Source organism: Etheostoma spectabile, chromosome 7, assembly GCF_008692095.1.
Source record: "Etheostoma spectabile isolate EspeVRDwgs_2016 chromosome 7, UIUC_Espe_1.0, whole genome shotgun sequence".
Taxonomy (NCBI): domain Eukaryota; kingdom Metazoa; phylum Chordata; class Actinopteri; order Perciformes; family Percidae; genus Etheostoma; species Etheostoma spectabile.
The window spans coordinates 30,717,523-30,741,841 of NC_045739.1; the positions used below are offsets into that span (position 1 = coordinate 30,717,523).

Below are 24,319 nucleotides of genomic sequence, written 5' to 3' on the forward strand. Positions count from 1 at the left end.
GCACGTATACATCTCTTCTCTCTAAAAAATGAAATGAAAAATGAAAAAAAATGCACAGCACAAAAGGATCACCATGGACTCCTGCAGCTGGGAAACAAGTATCACTTAATCAAAACTCAGAGAAAAGGTCAAGGATCTATCCGAATTTATGATTTATTGCTTCTTACACAATAAGCACAGAGCAGTACGATGGTTTTCTATTCTTTCACATGATCACTGTCTCCATTGATTGTGTGCCAAGGTGATGAGAGATTCTTATTATTGTTATTTTGATATTTACAGATTCATTCTTTTTTTTTTGGTGTGCCATTTAGCTAATATATCCCTCTGGTTCCCACAAGTTTTACAAGTTTTTACAACTGCACACATTTTGGGTTGTTTGGATTGAGCGTGGAGGAAACAGCGTATTCAGGCATGGTTTCTTATTGGGGCAATAAAGCGTCTAGACAGAACTCCCCTCTTCTTCACCTTCACCCGGGCATTTGTTTATCTGAATATATTGGCCTGTCTTTGTCTCCCACTTATGTAACGCATTAGGACGCCTTTTAGACTGAAATAGAATGGTAAAAGACTCAGAGTCTGAATCAGGACCAGAAAGGAGTTTATTGCTACAGTAGTTACCCTATGTTACATTTGCCTTGGTGATACATACACAAACATAAAGATTATTAAGAAATGAAATATTGCATGAGCAAACATGTACAAAATACCTGTCATGTGTATCGGCTCAATTAAATGATGTCATCATCATCCCTCTCAGTTTTGTGTATAAATGACTTTTTTGTGCATGTAGTCAATGTGTTGTCTTTGAAGAAAGTGTCAAAAATCATATCAAATGCTCATCACATGTTCATAAAACTGATGCCTTCATTATTAATCTTTTGTCCATCAACAATAGTCTTCTATTGTTGTATAGAGTTGTATTCCAATTTGTATGATTTCATTGTCATTTATATCAGAATTGCTCCAAAATGTGTATAAATATTCACTTTGAATTGTGGTTTATGTATAAAAACAGAAGAGGATTCGAGGCACATGTGCAAAAAATGTATTTGTGCCTTTTTTCTCAGAAATATGAACATTTTTTAAACTTTTTTTAAACTTTCTTTTAACTTTGACTAGTTTAAATTTAATTTTTTTGCTTTGTTTCTGCTTTATTTCCTCAGAACTCTGAAAGTAAAGTTAGACTTCTGAGAAAAAAGTCTGAATTCTGAAAAAAAAAACTTCTCAGACTTATCAAAGTTATTTCAAAATTATTTTTCACATTTTGCCCTAATACCCTTCTGTGTGTAAATGTGACTCTGTATTCCCTTTCATACACAACCCAATTATATTTATATCTCATTTCTCTCTTCTTTTACATCTCATGTGTGATAAATTTGTATCCAAAATACATTTTCCCAAGGTTCACTGATCTCAGCTGACCCCTGGGAGTCCGACACATCTTGGTATGTCCTCGGTGTGTCACATTCCAAAAATAAAATTCCTGCTTGCATAAGGTAATCTGAGAATGAAGTACAAGCAAGGCAGGTTCTATATCCTGTCCACATACTTCATATCTTCATGCTCTCATCATCTAGAAGATTAGAGGTGTGGTCTGGATTCTTTTGGAAAGCCAAATCAACAGACGTGCTGTGTTATCACTGAACATGTCAGGAGCTTTACCCTCACACGTTTTAAGGAAAATCACTGTGAGATTGTGGTGGTATCACAAGATGAAGTAATGTGGGGTTATTGATTAGCTGATCATCCATTCAGTTGTTCTATTATACTTGTTTAAACCACTTTTTTTTTTTATAGGGGTTGCAATAAATAGGAAGAAGGTTGTCACGGCACTAATAAAGGTCCCCCCACCCCCCACCCACCTCGTGTCAATGCCCTTCAGTGATGTGTAGTGAACTTCTTGGAATGTTGTGGGTACACCAACAATGCCCAAAAAGGTGAATCCTCCTTATTTCACAACACAACTCTTGATTTTTTGAATGACAGAGCAGCACTTCAGCAAGTATTATAAAAACATTTGATCAGTGGTGACAATTGACATTTTGTCTGATATTAAGAGTATATTTTTGGGCGTTAGAGCTCAGCACACTGAAACGTAGGAGACACCGGACAAAGTATGGGACAAATTCAGCCTCATTACAGTAATAAATATAGCTACAAATGGGGAAAAGAAATGAAAAAACCACCAGTGTAATGCCACAGTGCTTTTTTATTAGGCTATTTAACTTAATATTCACAATTATTACGTGACCTCTGTCTATAATACTTAAGAATACATTTTGGAGCAGCGTCCCAAGATTCTGGGTTTAGCTGTACATTTAAAAGTGGTGAAACAACAACTTCCATTAACAATAACAACCACCATGAACCCCAAAAGCACCCTATGTCATATTCACGTTATGTTTGGTACTATTTTTGTAACTTTTTCTGTAAACCTACATCATAAATACTCAGCCTAAAAAAAGACGGGCAAACAGAGTTTGCACATTCCTGCTCTAACTTTTGACTGTATTTGGAAGAGTTTAGATGAATATTTTACCCATACTAATAACCAGAGATCCCATATTTTTTGGGAATATTCAAACAAATCTATGAATGCCCCAAGGAATATGAGAACATATAGTGATAACAAATACAGTGGCTAAAACAAGGTTACACACCCATGCTAAAGTTGATTAAAAAGAATAACAAAACATCTTTTGGAAATTGATCTTAATGCCTTAATTCAAAAAATGTAGAAAAATCCAACCTTTAAGGATATCAATTTTCTTTGTGAACGAATAATGTATTGTAAATAAATAAATGTTCTTCCTTAAAATACAGGGGGCATAAGTATACACCCCCCTATGTTAAAATACAGGGGGCATAAGTATACACCCCCCTATGTTAAAATACAGGGGGCATTAGTGTACACCCCCCCTATGTTAAATTCCCATAGAGACAGACACATTTTCATCATTAAAGGCCAGTTATTTCATAGATCAGGATACTATACATCCCCCCTCCCCCCCACACACACACACACACACACATCATCATCATCACTTACCCTTCACCATACATAGAGATTGGCATGGTGTTATTTCAGTTAGCCTAATAGATGGTTTGATTTGCATTGAGAGATGAGCTTATGGAATAATCCCCATGCCTATGTCTAGGTATGGTGAAGGGTATGTGAGGATGTGGGGGGGGGGGTTATATTAATTCCAAAGGCCAAGGTAACTTTATCAGGATGCATAGTATCCTGATCTATGAAATAACTGGCTTTAAAAAAATAAAAATGTGACTGCCTCTATGGGAATTTAACATGGGGGGGGGGTATACTTATGGCCCCTGTATTTTAACATAGGGGGGTGTATACTTATGCCCCTGTATTTTAAGGAAGAACATTTATTTATTTACAATACATTATTCATTCACAAAGAAAATTGGTGTCCTTAAAAGGTTGGATTTTCCATTTTTTTTGGAATTAAGGCATTAAGATCAATTTCTAAAAGATGTTTTTTATTCCTCTTTTTAATCAACTTTAGCATGGGTGTGTAAACTTATTCTAGCCACTGTGTGTATATATGTTGATATATGTGTGTGTGCGTGAATGTGTGTGTGTGTATAGAAGAATGATTACACCATTAACTGACCTTTCCCTACACACTGATGCAACACATTTGCATACAGGAACATCATAAATATAATATGTGCAAACCTACTTTGTAATAAAACTGATTCTGTCTGATTTCAGTGATGCTGATAAAGACAAATATGTTTGCTGCAAGTGCTGGCATGAGTCTGCAGAAAAAAACTACACACGTATAAAACTCGATGTATGCATTTGATAGGGATAAAATGCGAAAATCAAACAATTAGGACAAAGTGCATACAGTTACTATTTAATCGCATTCGGACCCATAAATATAATATCCCGGTGTTTTGAGTTGAAAGTACCACAGGTTGTACACATACTGTAGGTGACAATATGTAGGCTATCTTCTTTTTTTTTCAGGAACAAGGGAGAGAGCGATGAGTTGGGTGTTATTAACCCAGCCTCCATCCCGCAGTCCGGCCACTAGCATGGCTCCTCCCGCCCCCGCCTGGCACTCCGCTCCGCTCATCAATAGGGACTACATTTGAATAATGTGTGAGCACTTGGACTGGAGCCAATCAGCTGTCAGGGGACCGTGATAAATCGCAATGCATTATTGATAATAATAATTACGTTGACATGCGCATTTCTACTTGAGGGGCTAATTTTCCAAGCCAAAGGAGTTGTTGAAGAAGCACGGGGAAATTGTTGGTTACTCTTTGCTCCTGATGGTTGCACCATGTCGAGGCGCAAGCAAGCCAAACCGCAGCACATCAACTCCGACGAGCCCGGTGCGTTACAAAATGGTAAGTTTATACACAAGATATGAGTTAGTTAGTCAGTGAGTTACCCAAAAGTCTAGTTCCGCCATGTCATGTTGCAAACTATCGACATTTTATTTCGAAGTCGGGGGCTGCCTTTTACATCGTTCCCCTCGCACTTTGACCTGCTGCTGTCCGTTTGAATTGACCAGGAGTAAAACTTCGCCCCGTGCATGGGAACCGACACATTCAGAAATTATTATTTTTTTAACACAATACAGGTGTTCAGCGAGGAGCTTTTTAAAATTCAACACTGTACTTTTATTTTTTTAATCATTTCTAAGTTTTTAGGTGGTTTTAATGTTTGACTAATTGACCAGTTTCACCCTAAATCGACTAAGCTAGCTACTTGTCCAGTAGTAGTTTCGTTGGCTAAATTGAAGTCGGCGAATCCGTTTGAACTTTTTTATTTTTGGCTTCATTAAAGGGTGTGTTACTACATTTTGTAAAATACATTGTAGATTAATTTAGGAGGTTGTGTGGCAATGAATGGCAGCATATGCTGGTCATTATGTCTTTTTTTAGTGTATCCTTTTAACTTTTTAATATCATTAAGATATGTCCAACACGTCACTTTTATTGGTGGCAAATATTAGTGCGTAGGTACTTTTTTGACTGAATTTAGATGGGTGTTGTTACAGTCGCCCATTACTTATGTTGTGAATGTAGGCCTCCAATTTCTCTTTGCTAGAAATGTTGCTGTATATAATGTAATATACATACATATTTGGAAATGACTAATGTTGGTAGGATTTGTTTGGCAAGTATTCGCCAATATTGAGGTTTTGAACAAAGGCAGGCTAGCTAACAACAACTGTATGAAATGTGACTCTGGAGTAAGCTGACCTAAAGGCAATAAATCCCCCAGTTTAATGCATGACTGTTTCCTTTCGTACATATATGGAGAGGTGGGGGATGGAGCAGTGGCCTTTTTGTGGAGACTGGGTGGGGGTGCGTTTTGGCGTTGCCATATGCAAACTCCAGTAGCTGCTGGTAGACCTCACCTTTTATAATTAGGAAAGTTGGGTTAACACACGGTGTTGGGGATGCCGCTGTGCATTCTGATTTCTATATTTCTCTTTCGGACATCGTTGTTTAGATATTAAACATGTGTACCATACTGGCCCATGTAGTGAATGTTAAGTCTGACCTCGTGTCACGTACCCCCCACCAAAGGTGATCACATACAGGTCATGCGCCTTCAAGTGGTGAACCACAGCGTTGCCTCTTTACTTTTATATCATAAGACGACTTTTGATCTGATTTGGAAATAGTAGTTGATTAAATGTTCTTCAGTTACACATCCTATCGGAGTTAATTGAATTATGATGAATGGCTGTACTATAGGACACACATATATATATATATATGTGTGTGTGTTGTGTGAAGTGAGCCCTGCATACTGTGTCCTCACAGATCCTAATGTAATGTAGTTTGCAACTTTTTTGGGGGGGTGGGGGGGGACTCTTCAATGCCTCCTGGTGAGCAATTAACAAGTCCCAACAGTTTCCTTGGGCAAATGCAAACAGGTGGTCTACCCCCTTTCTCTGAGGCATTAGCATTTAACAATACACCCAGTTGTGAAATGGCCACTTGGTTAGCAGACAAATTAAAATGCACTCTTGGAGCATTCATCAGGCTTTCACAGGCTGTGAAAATGCTTGAAGGTAATCTACATTAGATTATCCCTTTTTTTTAGCCCATGTTTGCATAGTAAACCTCATCTGTTTTTCCCTGTGGGGCATTAATATCGGTTTATAGATTTTTCTTATTGAGATGCCTAGATTCCAGATTTTTTAGCAAGTGCTTGGTGGACTATTTCAGAAACACAGTAGTTGAATGCCCATGGCTCTTTGTCCTCTGGACATTGTTCTGGGTAATGTCAAAGGTAGATGATTGCCCTCTGCTGGCCCTGAAGGCACATTCAAATCCTTACCAGACAGTACAGTGACCTGCAAGGAATGGACAAAATGAAAAGCCCATTTCACAATATTATCAAATGAATACACAACTATTCCTAAAAGAAAATACCAATCGGGCTCAAACCAACTCTTTGTCACAATGACAACACAAATTTAACACATGCTCCACAAAATAACTTGCAAGGCTGTTGTGCTGCATCTTAAAATATTGCGTGGGGGATCTTTTTCTTTATTAATGCAACTTGACTTATTGTGACACGTTAATAGTATTTTGTACAGGACATTGTTTAAGAACTTTAAATCTGCCTTCATTTTTATGTTAATTTTTGATTACTTGTATTGGTCACTACACATAACTGTATGAACAGCTTTAATTAAAATCTTGTATCCTCTTATTTTTAGGGATTCTTCAAGACGGTCAAGCCGAGGAGACTGGAAATGATGTGAAGAGGCTCAGAATGGATGAGACCAAGGTCTGCAACAAGTGTTGCGCCGAGTTCTTTGATGAAGCCGAATATCTCGAGCATGAGAAAAAGTGCACTAAAAGTCCGCACGTGGTCGTCATGAAAGATGGAGATGGCAACGAAGTGCCTGAGGAATATTCACAAGGCTCTCTTGACGACCTGAGTGACCAGGATGATAGCCAGTCCAGCAGTCATTCCCTATCAAATGTCAATACAGACCCCCTGGAAAGAACAGAGGAAGGGTCCAGCATGAATGCAGATGACTCGGGACAGCAGGATCAGACGGAGATGCCTGCGAGCCCTGAGATGACTTTCCATCCCTCACAGAAAATGCAAGATTCAAATGTCACTCTTGAAACCATTGCAGACACTAAAGTGGCCGTCTCCCAAAATTATTCAAACAATAAGTCTCTGACCTCATCGCAGGATGCGATACAGACTCTCCCGATGATCTTGGAACAGTTGGTGTGGCTCCAGCAACAGCAGCTCCAGCAAATCCAGCTCACTGAACAGATACGAATCCAAGTAGCCATGATGACGCCACAAGGCCTCCAGTCATCAGTAGGGGCAGTAATGGATCCTCTGAAAGCCCTCGGTGCACATCTCTCCCAACAGCTGTCCGCTGCAGCAGCTCTGATAGGAAAAAGAACCGGCAGTCAGAGCCTTTCTATGGAGACGATGAAGCAAGGTAAACTACCTCTGCCCACGAGCATCCCTAGCTCTCTACCTGGAGGACTGGGATCTATGGCCTCTAAAACAGACATTTTGAAGGGTATTCCAGATTTGGCTAGCCGTTTACCAGCACAACTGCCACAGTCATCAGGTGTCATGGGTTTCACGAGCACCTTCAATGGCGTCCAAGGAGGGATTGAGTCCTCCAAAAAAGTCAAGGCAAAGATGCCGAACCCCCCACCAGAAATAAAGAACGGTGAATCGTTATACAAGCACAAGTGTAAGTACTGCGGAAAGAGCTTTGGCAATGACAGTGCTCTCCAGATTCACTTGCGTTCTCACACCGGCGAGAGACCCTTCAAGTGTAACATTTGCGGAAACCGCTTCACAACCAAAGGAAACCTCAAAGTGCATTTCCAGAGGCACAGAGACAAGTATCCTAACATCAGCATGAACCCACATCCTGTGCCAGAGCACCTTGACAACATCCCCACCAGCAGTGGCATTCCCTTTGGCATGTCCGTGCCCATGGACGAGTCAAATATGACCGATGTTGCGCCTATGCCAGGCCATCCTACTGTTAGCTTCCACTCGTCACCCGCACCAGGATTCAAGACATTTGACAGCTTTGCAGGGGAACAATTTTCCCACAGACCCTCGCCTTCAACAAATGATGGCTCGCCATCTGTTTCCTCTGTGTTTGGCCACGAGACCGGAGCAGATCAGAATCAGAAGGATACTAAAGAACTGCTTGGAGTACTGCATCATATGAATGGTACTTCCCTCATAGGAGAACAAAGCTCTGGAACTGCAAAGCTTCAGCAGATGGTTGATGGCCTGGAAAAGAGGACCAGTGACCCAAACGAGTGTGTTATCTGCCATAGGGTGCTCAGTTGCCAGAGCTCACTCAAAATGCATTACCGCACTCACACCGGCGAGAGGCCTTACAAGTGCAAAATCTGTGGACGCGCTTTCTCCACCAAGGGTAACCTCAAGGCCCATTACGGAGTGCACAGGGCTAACACTCCTCTCAAAATGCAGCACTCGTGTCCCATCTGCCAGAAGAAGTTCACCAACGCTGTGGTTCTGCAGCAGCACATTCGTATGCACATGGGTGGGCAGATCCCCAACACCCCGATGCCAGAAAACCAGTTTGAAGCAGCAGAAGCAATGGAGTCCTCTCTGTCGGAGGAGAAGTCTATGGACATCAATGGTTTTGAAGCGAGCATGGAGGATCATGAGCCAGAGCTAAACTCTCAGAAGCCAAACAATACCTCAGATTCCCTTCTGCCTGACCCTGAGGAACCACCACAGATGCACACTGCCCCCGCCGTGTTTTCCAGCCTTGACGTTTTGAAGAATCTCACCTCTGCTCTTGCACTGAAACGACAGAGTAGCACCGCTTCGGAAAGTGAGGGAACGGCCAAAGAATCTGCTCCCAGAGAACAGGAATATCACAATGGCCGCAGTCCTGCCGTTTCGGACTCAGCCGTGTCGTTTCATTCATCTTCCCCACTAAACAACAACAACAACAACAACAACGGCAGCAATATCAACATGAGGAGTAGCAAGTCTCCAGAGTCTGCTGTGAATGAATTTGCCCAACGTGTACCTCAACCAGAGAGTGATGGCGCCGCTCAAGGTGGCACTGAGTCAAGCGGAGCCCTTGACCTCACAGCTTCCAGCAGCTTTATCCCCAAAGTGATCAAAGAAGAGCCTGGCGTGCCAGAATATGGTGAGTTTATTGGAATAGTGTTAATCAGGAATGCATTTTAGAGGATGATATGTTGGATGCTTAAATCTAATTTTCCGCTTCTTTTTTCCAAACAGTTCCTGGTAACCTGTCTTTCATGAGGATACCATCAAGTCTGGCTAGCCTGGAGATGAAGCTTTCTCAAGAGAATCCTTTGAGTGCTCATGGTTTGTTCAGCTCCCATATGCCTCAGGGTACGGCCATGACCTCCATCTCCTCTGCACCACGACGTTCAACCAAACAGCACGTGTGTTATACATGTGGGAAGAACTTCTCATCTGCCAGTGCCTTGCAGATCCATGAGCGCACTCACACTGGGGAGAAGCCATTTGGCTGCAACATCTGCGGCAGGGCTTTCACCACCAAAGGAAATCTAAAGGTACGACATTGTTGCTGAGTAGGCCATTTTAATTGTCTCCTTGGGAATGATGTAATATCAAGCGTCGGGATGGGATTGTAATTAACTGTCTTGTCTTTAGGTGCATATCGGCACGCACATGTGGAACAACACGTCCCGGCGTGGCCAGCGTCTGTCTCTGGATAACCCCATGGCTCTGATGGCAATGGGCTCCGAGGCGAAGATGTTGCCAGAATATATGCAGGCCCCCAAAGAACTGGGTGTTCCCTCAATGAACTTTGACCAGTCTGTATGGAACCAGTATGCTGCTGCCTTCAGTGGGGGCCTGACCATGAAGACCAATGAAATTTCTGTCATCCAGGGTGGTGGCATCCCACTCCCTGGGAGCCCTGCCGGTGGGCCTCTGATTGGATCCACCGGAGGCCTCGTGAAGATGGATGGATCCCACTCTGGCTTACCTGCCACCATGGCCGAAATGGAAAAGAACAGCACCGACAGCGTACCAAAGTCGCAGTTCCCACATTTCATGGAAGAGGGTAAAATTGCAGTTAATTCTGCTTTTTAGCCTTCAGTCAATTTACCACCTGAACTCCAGTCTTTGAATGTGTCATTTTGAACGAGGTACAATCAATATTCAGAAAAAAAACCTTGTTGAATCTGCTTAGATTGGTTGACGTTTCCAGTTACTTCATTGCAGCTCTCTCCCCTCCAGATCTGAACGATTCTCAAGTGTTAATTTTAGTTTAACTTGATATAACTACTGTAGTTTTATTTCATATAAATAAATATGCGGGTATTTTTTTCCTGCGACTTGTTTTGCTGTCTATCCAGAAGTTTGAATGTATAACTTACTTGAAAACCGCTTTAACTCAAGACTGTCTCCTTGATACCTTTTTTGAAGGATTGTGACTTTACTAGGAAGTTTCAGGTCATGACTTTTTAAGGACATCATGTCTATGTCTCAGTGTTCAAAAATGATGGTGTAGTTAACTGCATGTATCTAGAATGATTACTTTCCCTCTCTTGTGTGCCATGGGTTTTATGACCTTGTACATTTTTGTAGTGGTAAATGTCATTAGCATATCTCATTTTGAAGGGGTGCTTGATCAGACAGGCAGATTATTCCAGTGTCTTGTCCATTACATCATAGTACAACAGTCCAGTCGTTGGTGTCGGATAATGTAGTTTACAAAACAGGCTTTTATCACGGTTGCATTGGTACTAAGATACAGTAGGTAATGATTTGAAACTATTTGCCAAGTGCCTGACCTGACTCGTACAATGTTGCTGTTGTCTTTCACTGCCCCATAATGCTGTTATGAAGGCTCTGTTAGACTGACAAATTACTGTGTTGTAGCGTTGTATTTCATATTTTCAGCAGTTTACAAAAATCTATTTTCCTCCAACATATTCCACTCGTTAATCTGCATTGTCAAATTTAGTTGGCTGAGCTCTGAAAGCAATGAATGCTTGATGTTCTCATGCCTGCACTTTATTTCAGGTTTTAGTTACATTTACTTTTTTCTAGCAATATTTCACTGCTGTTATTGTGACGGCTGAACGGGGAAAGGGCAAATCAACAATTTTGTAACTTTTCGTTCCTGTCAGATTTTGTGTGAAGCAACCATTTAGAGTAATTGTCAGACTTTTCTTGGTTATCGTATCAACTTGTAGCAAGATTAATTTATTTATAATTCACAAAATGCTTGAGGTTAGGGGGTAAGTTCTACCTCGTTTAGATTTTAGTTGTCCTTCACTCCCCCTACTCTCAACGCAATGTTCTGTACATTTTCCGATACACTCTTTTAGTATAGGATAAAGATTTTCTTTCTCAACCTGCTGAGTTGAACAGTAATGACTGTATCACTGGACACTTTACGCAACTCAGACTGGTCCGAGTACTTTGTAGGCCCCTGCTGTACATTCCTTATTGATATGCATTTGCCAAGTTGTGCCTTTTATTTAGCAAACCATGTAAAACTGCTTTCAAGTTCACTACAATTCAGTGATGTTGAGCCAATTTGGCCTGTTTACAATGTAAATGTTTTGTTTTTCCAATGTTTCCTACACCTAAATATTTTCTGATTTTGAAAAATAAAATCAGGGTGACTTTTTCAGTATTTTTATTGTCATAACTTCACAACTAAAGACACTGCTGCCAAACATACTGGAGGATGAAATGTCTCTGACTGCATACAGTAGGATGGGAACTTATTTGATGGTGTAAAACTAGCAACTGAAATTTTGCCCCGATGCTAATTTCTATACCAGCACAGGCAAGTTTAAATGCCCATAAAATCCCTACTTTACATCTGTTCACCTTCATATGACTTGAGTATTTTTTTTCTTTCTATTGTCATGAGCCACCAGTTGCCATTAATCCCTTGCCATTTTGCATCCTCAACGAACAACTATTTGCATCTACAACTGCAGCACGCTCTTCAATCATGTATCCACAATCCATATTTAGATCAACTGTACTGTGACCTTATGATACAAAACTGCTTAAATGTCATTACAGTGCACTCAAGCTACTGCAGCAGTGGGTGCAAGTGAGTTAGCACAAATCCCTGTACTAAAATAAATAGTCATAATGTTCAAATTCAATTTTTATCGTGTGTCAGACCATTTGGTTGGATATGAGTGTGGCAGAGACAAAACGAGCATGTCCAAACCCGTCACAACATAAAATACAAAAGACATGGAAATGCAAAGGCAGAAGCATGGTGCAGTATAAAAGGAGCGTTGGATTCCTCATATCATAACAACAAATACTGCAGTGCTTCTTCTACACTACAGACTGAATTTAAAGTTTGGGGAATGTATGATACAAATATTACATTTTTCCACAGTAGTGTCTCTCTGGTCTTTCTATTATGTAAAAAGTGTTTGCATCTGTTTTTATAAGCTAATGGCATCTGTTCCAAATGTTGGCCTCCACAAGGATTTAGATCTAAAAGAGACATATCTGCAAATTCTAATTAGTATATTAGTATTATACTGTGCATATGCTGTTTTTTGCTCAGAAGAATTAGGCTATTATATAATACTCTGCTACAAATAAAAGTCCCAGAGTGAAAGAACTTAAGTATTTTAACTTAATCTACTAAAAGTAACAGAAATAAATGTATTTGTTATTCAGAGTGTTGCATGTATTTTACTTAATTTAGCATGTTGAGGTGGAGGTATATACATTTATATATATATATATATATTATATATATAATGTGTGTGTGTATATATAGGTATAAAATCCTCCACACCCATGGTCCACCCCCCTGAAGTATCTTTACTTGTTTTACCTGATTCTACCTTTTCTCAGTCAGGAGTGTTTTAACATGCACAAACCGGGCTTGACTGACATCATCTCTCACCTGTATTTAATCTATAATAATGCTTCAAATTCTATATGTGGATTAAATCTCTTTGCAATGTAAATTAAGTACTAAAGTAAAGTAAAACTAGGCCTACCTATAAGCACATTCCATCACATCACATCAATATTTTGCACACACTGCACTAAACTGCACAGCATTCTCATTCTAAAACACTTTATTATAGTATTTTTATATAGCCTATATTGTAATTTTCTAATCGATATTTAATGTTCTTGACCTCTTACTATGTGTGTTGTATGCACCAAACACCAAGGCAGCTTCATTGGAAGTGAAAACCTAGTTGGTAATAAACCTTATTCTGATTCTGATGGATGTTAATTTCATATAATGACACAAAGAGTAACTGATGTGAAATGCAGGCTAACACCCGGTTAAAAATGATCACCAAAGCACTGACAACAGAAATCTAAAATATAAATGTGTTATGAAATGGGTCAGTGGCTCGTGCTGAGGTAGGTGTGCTTGGTGTGGTACTGCAGGTCCCAGCCATAGGTCCCAGCAGCAGCGCTAACCTGCTGACTGGGGAGCCGTCCTGTGTGACTGACAGCTGGGAAGCCTCCGCCCAGAACCGCGCTACAGCCAGGCTGCCTCCCAGCCTCCACCCGCTACCAGGAGCTGCAGGAATGACCGATAATATCCCCTTACAACCCGTGAGACGGCCGAAAAGACACGACGGTAAACACAGAAATGGGTAAGGGAGTTATTCAGCACAGAAATACGAATACGAAGCCATTTGTTGACGTGTTTAGCTCGTCGGCTTCAGCTAATGTCAGTGCAGCCATTGCACTGTGTACAGGAGCGCGTCGACATTGTATCAATAACTAGCTTAGCGGTGAAGTGTTTTAGGGGATACAAAAAGCAGTTAGACGATAAAACAACGGCTGTCAGACACATATATGTTGTTAAAACCATGTGGCTTTTCATTTTAGCTTTAAAAAGCTATCAAATAGCTCCAGAAAATAGCCTTGTTCCGGGGTGCAATTGGAGCAAGTGTATGAGACGCCCATGTCAATATTTGCTCGGTTGACTCGAGCTCAGTCTGTCAAGAGCAGACACAAACGTTATGTTGCAATTTAGGTTATGCCTTGACTTAAAAAGATGCAGTGTGGTAATTTAACACGCTGGCTAAATCACAGCGTACGCATATAAAGGGACAGGCCTCATAAATGATGATGGGGATACACACACAACTGAAATGCAGCCAATAGTCTGATCCGGCTGTCATGGTGATGTCACCTCCTGTAAAAAATCACAAAGACGAAATATCTGCACATGAGCGTCGTAATGCAGTATTTTGGCCTGTAGCTATCCACTTCATGTATTACACAATGTTCTGCAGTTTGCAGTATTATTTGTTGTCACCCATGATGCACCCAATTCACCTGCCCCCCCCCCTCTAATATGGTAGATACACTCTCAGTTGCCAGTGTATTAGGCAGCTAGAAATAATGCAGTCTATTACAAAAGTGCAATGCACTGCCATAAAGGGCATAATCAGGTTTGTATCAATGAGGGTATGCTAAATGATAGAAACACATCTCTGTGTAATGCACCACAAAAGCCATCCTCATTAATGACTCTAATGTTGAGTTAAAAATGACAAAGGTTCTGTCTCCTCAAATGTGAGGATTTGCAGATTTTGAACAAAACAAGACATTTTAAATAAGTCAACTCGGGTTCTGGGAAATTTGAATGCAAATTCACTATTTTTTGGTTTACCGGGGTGACACTTCACACTCTGAACAACCAATTGAGGAACTATTTTGTAGTATAAATGATAACAAAACTAAAGGGCCTTTCTCAGAGAAGACTTTTTGACTTGTCATAGGGAAAGCACTGGCTTTACTAACAGTAACAATGACTTTGTTCTATTTAACTGTTACAGTGTGTGACTCAGCATGCACAATGCCAGGAACCTGAAACGGAAGCAGTGAAATACCTTTCAGCCAGCATTCAGTCTATTATTTACACCTGTGTGTTTTCCTGCCGCGACATGCCAAAATGTCTTGTGTGTAAAAGGCCGTATCTCTGAATCATATCATTAGTGGAAGCCCTAAGTGGGATGCCCTGGAGGTTATCTGGCTCTGCGAGAGACTTCTGAGGTCGAAAAAGAGGAACATGATTATTCTACTTAGCCACTCGGCAGTGACAGAGCTCATTCTTGACATTGTTGTTCTCCAGTATGAAGAATGATATCAGGAACATCTCTTCATATTTAACCTTGATATAATCAAATGTGCAGTTTCTACCATGATGCAAGCAATTCAGAAACCTCAGCTCTATTGTATTAGTGGGGGAGGAACCTTGTGTTTGGTGTCCCATCTGTTGCAGGGTTATCAAACACAACTTAAAATATGAACTGCTGTAGGAAGGCTGTCAGGCCTGGAAGACGGCTTTTAAACAGTGGGTTTAATTATTGAGTCATCTGCCATGAAACTTTTGGGTGCTTAATGTCCTTTCTTTATAATTGTCTTTATAATTTCCACGCCTATATTTTATCTATAGGTTGTGTTTTACAACTTATAAAGTAGCTCAATTATTAATCACGTGGGCTCTTAGTGCATTGATATGGAAAGCTTTGTTTGGGTTGAGTAAAGGGAGTGGCAACCCTTTTCCAGATGAAGTTAATATTTGTCTTGTAAGGCATAATCTCTCCAAATTCCATGAGCATGGCCCTATAGCTCAGCGTAGTCAGTTCTGTGGGTTTGTAGCAGCAATAAGCAACACATTAACTAAAAGGTGTGACGGGAAATTCATTAAAAATGGAGCCGTTACCCCAACAACTTCTCACAATGCAACACAGGGTTGTGAGTCAATCTACAGAGTCTGCATTTCAACGTAAAATAGCTTAACCCTCGTGTTGTCTTCCTGTCAAAATTGAAAATTGAGTGACCCTTTTTAATCAATGTTTTTAACTTTCTTACGGTTTTGTCCCATTTATTTTATTTATTTATTCAACACTTTTTTTTTAATGTTTGTCACTTTTTTTGACGTTTAACACTATGTAACACTAACTTATTAACTTTAGAGTTATTGTTGGAATTTATGGTCAATAAACCTCATTTTTAGGAAACTATACCTAATGTTTGAGTCACAAAAGCAGAAATTAGGAATTATTGAGACTAAAATTAAAGGAATGGATGTTGATGATAATCACAGACTGGAATATGTCAACTTTTACTCAATACTATTTCAAAACCACTTCAATTTTTTTTCAAATGCACCCCAAAATTAATGAAAGTAGAGATTTGTACCTGCCAAAGAGCGTTGGGTGGAATCAATCATGTTATTTTGGGGAATTAAAAAGAACACTGATATAGGACAACATGAGGACAACATGAGGGTTAAAATGAATCAACCAAATCCTAAATACTTTGTTAATTTGTCATGCAACATGTCTGTTTCTCAGCATGTCTTCTAATGAACCAAATGAATGTACTGGATCATAAATATTATCAAGTAACTTGTCTGTTTCTCAGCATGTCTGCTATTAAAGTAAAGGGTCTGTTCCTCCCAGGTGCTGCCCGTGGTCGAGATGCTGTGGCATGGGGGACTTCCGTCCCCGCACCGTGTGGCTCGGCCACCCAGAAAAGAGGGAGCAGAGGTACCCAAGGAATGTCATTAACAACCAGAAGTACAACTTCTTCACCTTCCTGCCTGCGGTTAGTGTCAGTCAAAGGTCACCCCTCCACCCTCCCTCCCTCTCACCCCCAAACCCAGTCTCAGCCTGGATCTGATTCAATGCTCCTTGTCGGACTCATTTTCCCATTAAGACAATCGTACTCCTAAGTATCATCATTCTCACCTGCCATCTTGTACTATCCACTTTACTAGCCAGATTGTAGTTTTTAACTCATGTTAAATCGCTGTGGATCAGAGGATCACATTAGGGCTGATCTGATGGTAATTTTCCAGATTACTCAATTAATAATCAGAATCAGAATCAGCTTTATTTGCCAGGTATGAGGACACGAGGAGGTATGAGGAGTTTTTCTTTGGAGCATCGTTGCTCACAATGTGCTTACACATAGAAACACAACCAAAACAAAATATACACACTAATATATACACAATATATACATACTCTAAACAGTAACAATATAGAGGCATGAGTGCAGTGAAAAATGATTTAAATGTGGAACATAGTGCAAAGGATACTGGGATAAATAGTATTATGTTATTATATTACAATATGAACAGTATGAACAGTTCATTTTCATCAGTATCAGCAGTTAATTTAGTGCATACACTGTCAGAGAATAATGAAAGATGCCCATTAGAACTTCCCAGAGTCCAAGCGGGTGTCTATAAATTGTCTGAACCAATTTAGAAAACCCCGATATCCAGTTTACAACCATATAAAACAGAGAAAAGCAGAACATATTCACATTGGAGAAGCTGGTACCTCAAAAGTGACTCAAACAATGAATCAATAATCAAAATATTTGACTAACTGGTTCAGCTCTAGATCAGATTATGTGCCTCAAATATGGAAAATGATTAGTGTTTTTAGGCTTGCTTTAGTTTAAATGCAGAATACTGGAGTCTTGTTTGCTGCCAAGCAACAATATATTAGCATCAGCCTCCGGATGCTCAGGAACAGAGGCTGATCACATTATTTCTGTATGACTTTTAGTCATTAGTCATTCATAAATAGTGGAATTTCCCATGTTGAGATGAAGATCTTGGATAGTTTCTAGACTAACAGCATCATGGTCTCATTGGACCAAAACACATTCCCATTCTTAGAAGAACATGGCAGAGACAGATGGGACATTGGTTGGTGATTTGGCGGCAGTTAAGCTGTGTGTGTGTTTTGACCCTTGCCTTTTCCCCGGGCTGATTTACATATGCATTTGTTTTCCAGACATTCAGTTGTCTTAAGATCTTTTTTTTTCTTCTTTTTTTTGTATATGAAGTCAGACATTAAAAGTAGCTCAAATTTGTATGGAAAGCCAAAGACAAGAGCAGAGCCTTTTTGCAATGCAAATTGGGATGTTTTTTATTTACTTTGCCAAGACGTTCTTCTCACTTGAACATATAGTAGTCTTTATGTTTCTGTGCGTGGTTTCATGTTTTCTGCTCTCTGCTTGGCAACAGTTTTGGAAATGATGTACAGTAGCAATGCAACAACAAAGACACAAGTCCCCCCCGGTAGTCATCTTGCATACTGGTGGTAATGACATTTGGCAAAGTTGAAGCATGAGTGTTAATTTTAAGAATGGCACTAGTGGAGAAAACTACTATACCATGTTTGCATGTTGTTTCACTTCTCTTAGGTTGTTTATAATGCCAACAAGGATGATCAATAAGGACAATATTGGATTTTATGCTTATTTTGAGGATATGAGGAAGTTTTCAATTTGTCAAGTTTTTAATACAGTGATTTTAATCAGAAAAACATTCGTGTTTGATTTTTTTTCCCTGAAAGTAATTCATAATTAGGGCTGCAACTAAAGATTATTTTCATTATTGATTCATTTTGGAGATTAGTTTCTCAATAAATCAATTGAATGTTTGGTTGAAAAATAATGCATTGCAGTTTCTTTAAACTCAGGGTGTTCAAATTGTTGGATTTGTGCAATGAAGAGGATAAAATCCTCCCTTTTCCTTCAAAGAAGTCTAAAATGTATTATCAAAATATGTTAGCTGGGACACTGGTTATGCCAACAGAGTTGTACTCTCTAAAAGGGCATTTTATTTTCAAGACTGAAATTTTAATTCCATGTTAAAAAGCTGGAAGGGCCAATGTGCGTGAGAGGGTGAGCGTCCGTGAGTGATGAGTCCATTTTGTGGCGTCACACTAAACCATGGAAAAATGAACCATTGACCCTTTCTCCATCGAAGGCACCTGCTGTACCAGAGCCAGACCCTTCACAGCAGCAAGAGGTAGACGAGTTACAGGTAGAGTAGTCTCGCTTTGTCAGACCATCCACACGCTGGGGAGCAGAGGAAGGTCTGGCTAGTCCACACAGCATTTCAGTATGAGAGAAAAACATGCTCTAGTTTATTGACATTTCTTTATAGCAATCACAATCGTCACATGTGGAGCTAAGCTCCTCACGGAGCCGCTGTAAAATAGATTTGCAAGAGTAATCTCAGATTGGACAGATAGTCTAGCTAGCTGTCTGGATTTACCCTGTAGAGATCTGAGGACCAGGTAACCATAGTCCTCAGATTGGACAGATAGTCTAGCTAGCTGTCTGGATTTACCCTGTAGAGATCTGAGGACCAGGTAACCATAATCCTCAGATTGGACAGATAGTCTAGCTAGCTGTCTGGATTTACCCTGCAGAGATCTGAGGACCAGGTAACCATAGTCCTCAGATTGGACAGATAGTCTAGCTAGGTGTCTGGATTTACCCTGCAGAGATCTGAGGACCAGGTAACCATAGTCCTCAGATTGGACAGATAGTCTAGCTAGCTGTCTGGATTTACCCTGCAGAGATCTGAGGACCAGGTAACCATAGTCCTCAGAAATCCACCAGAGTTTAAATAATCAGACACAAAGAAAGCAAAAATCCAAAATAATACATGCAACCGGCGGAATTTCATGCGGCATCGGAGCAATAACCGGAAGTGGAACGGGAATTTGTGTGGCTTAGATTTAGCAAAAACACCATAAACTGTATCTTCTGCACTAGATGTGGTCCACAACATGCGGGGAAAAGCATATTTTTTTAACTCGGCATAAAATATGCCGAGTTAAAATGGCTGAAAATGTAAATAATTGCGTTGCAGGTCAATTTAAGGTGTGCGCCCCTACATTTTCATCCTGTGCCCCTAACATTTTCAGGTAAGAGCTACAGTGCTCTTAGTAAAAAACGTTGAGGCGCTGACACACCAACCCGATAATCGGCCGTCGGACCGTTTGGCGAGGTCGGTCAGTCGAGTCTGTTTGGTGGAGGAGCCGTTGCCTTTAATTTTGCAATTTGACATTGATGTTGAATCGGAAGACAGACGGCGCTAACCCGGGAATGACGAGCAGGATGAGCGTGACAAACGCCTCTCAAAATCCAACAAAAAGACAGATTCAACAACTGCACGGCCTGTTTCTCGCTTAAAATGTTTTCAGAAACACAGTGAACTATTTTTGTAAAATATGAGATTGTATTCCGAAGGAGGCGCCATGATGGTCGATTTGGACCCACTTTCGTCCAATCAGCTGCCGGTTTTCCCTTTTTTCGGGCAACATTACAGATTAGCGCTGCCTGTTGTTACGGACACGTATTACATCTCGCACACGCTCAGAACGTACACTCAAGTCGGCGTCGCTTCGGTGTGTTCCGAGGCAGTCCTACTGGCTTTACTGCCGACAGTCGGCCGTCGGGTTGGTGTGTCTGAGCGTTAAGTCTTGAGCCCTGTAAAGGAAACATTGTCACACGTTAAATATTGACATTGTGTGAAACAAATGGTTTATGTACACATAGTCCTTTTACATCAATGTCTAGATGAGCCTTCCCCTACAGGTCACTAAGACAGTGTTGTAACAAGGCATAGCGAGGCTGATGGTGTTTCATTTTTTATTTTTTTTTATTTTAATCAAAATCCGTCATGGCCTAGCACTAAATGTCCAAATGCTGTCGTGTGCGCAATAACTTTCCACACAGCAAATTATTCACTCTGTGCTTCTTTGTTTTATGTTGACAGGTGCTGTTCCATCAGTTCAAGTACTTCTACAACTTGTACTTTTTGCTTTTAGCGTGCTCTCAATTTATCAATGAGCTACGCTTGGGTGCACTCTACACCTACTGGGTCCCTCTGGTATGTGGCATTTCACTCACTATTAATTATTATGGTCAATTCACCTAATTTCATGTACTTTTGTTCAATGTATCTTAGGGTTAGCTTTTTGATAAGGTATTAGTTTTCCACACCCATATCAAGCTGGCATGCTGTTCTCTCTCTACTTTGGAGATCTTTTTAATTCTGACATTTCCCTCTCCAGGGTCTTGTTTTGGCTATTACCATCATTAGAGAGGCGGTTGAAGAAATAAGATGCTACCTTCGAGACAAAGAAATGAACTCTCAGATTTACAGCAAGCTTTCAACAAGAGGTAAGGATCGGAGGCACAGACGACACCATTGGTTGTGCTTTCGGTTGTTTTGATATCTGAACCACGTTGCTTAATTCTTCGCATCAGCGTCTATTAACTGTAGGAGGTTGGTCCTATTAAAACTTATTGGGGCTAGGGGAAATGGTGGGTAATTCAAAGCAGAGATGTAAAAAGTGTACATAAGAGGCCTTGGTATAAAGTGCTACCAGCAATAAAAAGCAGGGGACCTCTTGTGGTTTCCATCACTTGGGCCCTTTGATGTGGCAGCTTGTTTTACCCATAAACACAATGACTGGTTGCCCCCATGATAGCGGCCCCCGTGCATATCTTGTGGTTTGTTGAAACTTTATGGTGTCACAACTTTGTGTGTTGTTTTCTAGCATAGGAATGAACTGGTTAAAGCTAAGTTTTGTTGATTATTTATTGATCATGTCATAAAATAGTGACAAAAATTTATAGTTACCTACTGCTAGATGAGATTTATTCAAATAACCTTTTAGTCAACCAACAGTCCAAGAAGCAAAGATATTCAATTAACTGTCATATATGAAAGAGAAAAGCAACAAATCATCATATCTTAAAAGCTGGAACCAGTGAATGTTTGTTTTTTTTGCTTGAAAAATGAAAACCAATTATTGATGATCTCTATAAATTGCATGCTGATTTCCTTATGCCCGACTTATCAGTTAAATAAAAGAATCATTGCAGCTCTGATGTTAAGCAACCAATGGGCATAAGATAAAAGCACTTCCTCATAATAATCAAAGCTTCATCTCTTATCAGATGAAGTATATTTTGCCACATTTTGTATCTATTTGGTATGTAATCTGCAAAATGTTTTTGCGCTAGTGCAGCAGAGGACTAATGTGAAGTCCCTTGCAGCCTTATGCATAGCAATATTAATGTGCTTTAATGCCTTACATATGCAAAGCCCCGGGGTCACGACACGGGTCAAGGGTCAGTGATCTCTTCCAAACAATTTTGCCAGTTCATTCCAAACGGAATGAGAGAAAAAGGCTCAACTCCCCCCAGCATTCTTTCAAACCTGCGAGGAAAACGACTTCCCCAAATTCACTGGGGTGACTGGTGAGCCACGCAGGACAACAGTTCACCCAAAGACGCCTGTTTTTAGAAGTCAAACTTTATGAAAAACAGGAGAACCTTGTGTTTCTTGTGATCTTTGAAGAACAAAATCAATGTAGAAGTAGTTGGAATAGACGGCCCGTATTTAAGTGACAATGTTAACATAATGTTTAGCATATGCAACCCATGAACTAAAATACACCGTTGCCAAACACTCGGTTCACTTTAAACGTTGTTTGTTGTGTGTTTCAGGCACGGTGAAGGTGAAAAGCAGCGGCATTCAAGTTGGAGATCTTATAATTGTGGAAAAGGTTTGTTAAAGATTGTTTCATCCACATCTGCGAGTAGTTTTGCTTTTCAGGACTGCCAAGTTCCCATTTATATGACAGCGAATAATGAGGGGGTTGTTAATCTTCTGTGCTCCACTGGGGACTGAGGCGAAAGGAGTTAGTAAAGATTTTGTAATCTTGTGATCAATGCTGAGCCTCAGCCTGTCAAACTCAATGCATACACAACTGATGGGAACCTAAAATGCCTTTAATTAGATCTCAAACACAAATTCAATTAAGTGCTATTTATTGATGTACTCTTTTCCCCCCCATTTTGAAATCCCATTTATAGTTTGTCGTTGTTTAAGATACCAGATTTGAGTCTCCTGGGGAATCTGTTGCGTTGCTGTTCTCGCAGACAGAGTGGATTCTCCTAAAGTCTTTGTGCATGAAACATGAGAAGTGGGACCTGTCTTCAGTTTCAAACTCTCTCTGAATCACTCATTTCAGAGCCGCTGAAGGAAAGGTCACACATGTTGTCCTACACGTCTCCCTAAGATGACTGAGGGATGTCGGGCAGGCTACCAAATTTGATACTTTTTAGGCACCGGCCAAATTGCCTCCTTAGCCTCGTCATTCTCTAATAAGCTCTAATAATGCTGTCGATTGGCTGTCTAACAATACATGTCGTAGTTACACGCAGGAAAAACTCTGTTACGCAGAAAGATAGGGCTCACGCAGTAGGAGCTGAAACATAAGTGAAAAGATGTGTGCCGTAATGTGCTTTAAAAAAAATCTTTCATAAAATTGGTTAAAAAAAAAAGTAGCGTTCAAGAACCGGTGTTAAAGTCACGGTATTAGTCTCGATTTCCTTGTGTGATTTTAAAAAAACAACAACATATAAATCTGAGTTTGTTCGATTTTGACATATGCTGTTTTTGTCACACAAAAGTTGTAATGAAATGTTTTGTCCATTGAGGTTTTTATTGTGTAGTCCTTCCATGCTTAAGCCTTAAACATGCTGAGTCACCTTCTCTCCCAGTGCTCTTCCATGTCAGAGGCTGAGTCATGTTTAAATGTGGAGAATCGGCTTCTTAGAACATGAAACATGAGGTGGTCACATGTAATGTGATAAAGTACATCAACAGCCTGTATGTGTTTGCCTAGTTAGTGTATGTGTCTTATTAGATCATGTGTGTATATGCACAAAACTTTTGTCTTTTGGGCACTTTTGTGTTTTTTTTCTGCACTCTTGTCTATTATCCCATCACATTTCTGTCACTCTGTTTTCTGATAAGTACTTATCTGGAGACACTAACCTTTAAATAACTAAGTATAGATAGATAGATAGATAGATAGATAGATAGATGTTTATTGATCCCAAGAAAAATGGGAAATTTCGGTGTTACAGCAGCAAAATCAGTCACAAAGCACAGAATATAAATATAAATGAAATATTAGGAAAAATACATACATACAATATACATGAAATAATATTATGCATAAAATAAAAGAACAAATATTTGAATATGTACAGGATGGGAAAACAAAAATGTGCAACTGCTTAAATAATATGCTAAAATGATAAAATGTATGCTAACTGTAAAAAACTAATGATAATAACATAACTAATTTTAATAAATAAGTACATAACGCATGAAGTCTGGATCGGACTAACTTTTTTTTACAATGAACGTAAATTTATTAACTTGTCCAGAATGACGAGATCGGAATCGTGGCATAGAGAGTGAAACCGCGGTCTTGGACATCGAAGAATCGGTTATTTTTTGCTCGCACCTGAATGCACGGTACAAATTGTTTTTTAGTGGGAAGCTGCAGAGGAATGAGAGGAGGATCGTGGGTCGGGCAGGGACCAGGTCAGGCAGGGTAAGAAGCCGGGCAGGAGGTCCCGTTAGGCACAGGACGAGGATGATTTGCC

The 24,319-nt window shown here is 40.0% G+C and overlaps 2 protein-coding genes across 2 annotated transcripts in view; both read left to right on the top strand.

Annotated features, from left to right (window-relative positions):
• The first annotated feature begins 4,155 nt into the window (after window positions 1-4,155).
• sall4 (spalt-like transcription factor 4) lies at window positions 4,156-11,672 on the top strand. The gene is made up of 4 exons (XM_032521588.1): window positions 4,156-4,389; window positions 6,729-9,197; window positions 9,293-9,594; window positions 9,695-11,672. The coding sequence occupies exons 1-4, from the start codon at window positions 4,323-4,325 to the stop codon at window positions 10,136-10,138; spliced, it is 3,282 nt and encodes a 1,093-aa protein (XP_032377479.1). The 5' UTR covers window positions 4,156-4,322; the 3' UTR covers window positions 10,139-11,672.
• Window positions 11,673-13,466: 1,794 nt separating this feature from the next.
• Window positions 13,467-24,319, top strand: part of atp9a (ATPase phospholipid transporting 9A) — a 48,802-nt gene continuing 37,949 nt past the window's right edge. Inside the window, exons 1-5 of the mRNA XM_032520865.1 lie at window positions 13,467-13,662; window positions 16,489-16,633; window positions 20,622-20,735; window positions 20,920-21,028; window positions 22,364-22,422. Coding sequence (XP_032376756.1) covers window positions 13,595-13,662; window positions 16,489-16,633; window positions 20,622-20,735; window positions 20,920-21,028; window positions 22,364-22,422 — 495 coding nt within the window. The 5' untranslated portion in view covers window positions 13,467-13,594. The remainder of the gene's footprint in view (window positions 13,663-16,488; window positions 16,634-20,621; window positions 20,736-20,919; window positions 21,029-22,363; window positions 22,423-24,319) is intronic.

What these genes read in the sequence shown, in the direction of transcription:
- sall4 (XM_032521588.1), top strand. Translation starts at nt 4,323, where the DNA reads ATGTCGAGGCGCAAGCAAGCCAAACCGCAGCACATCAACTCCGACGAG. An exon ending in GCCCGGTGCGTTACAAAATG is followed by an intron (nt 4,390 to 6,728) that starts GTAAGTTTATAC and finishes TCTTATTTTTAG; the next exon opens with GGATTCTTCAAGACGGTCAA. An exon ending in GCCTGGCGTGCCAGAATATG is followed by an intron (nt 9,198 to 9,292) that starts GTGAGTTTATTG and finishes TTTTCCAAACAG; the next exon opens with TTCCTGGTAACCTGTCTTTC.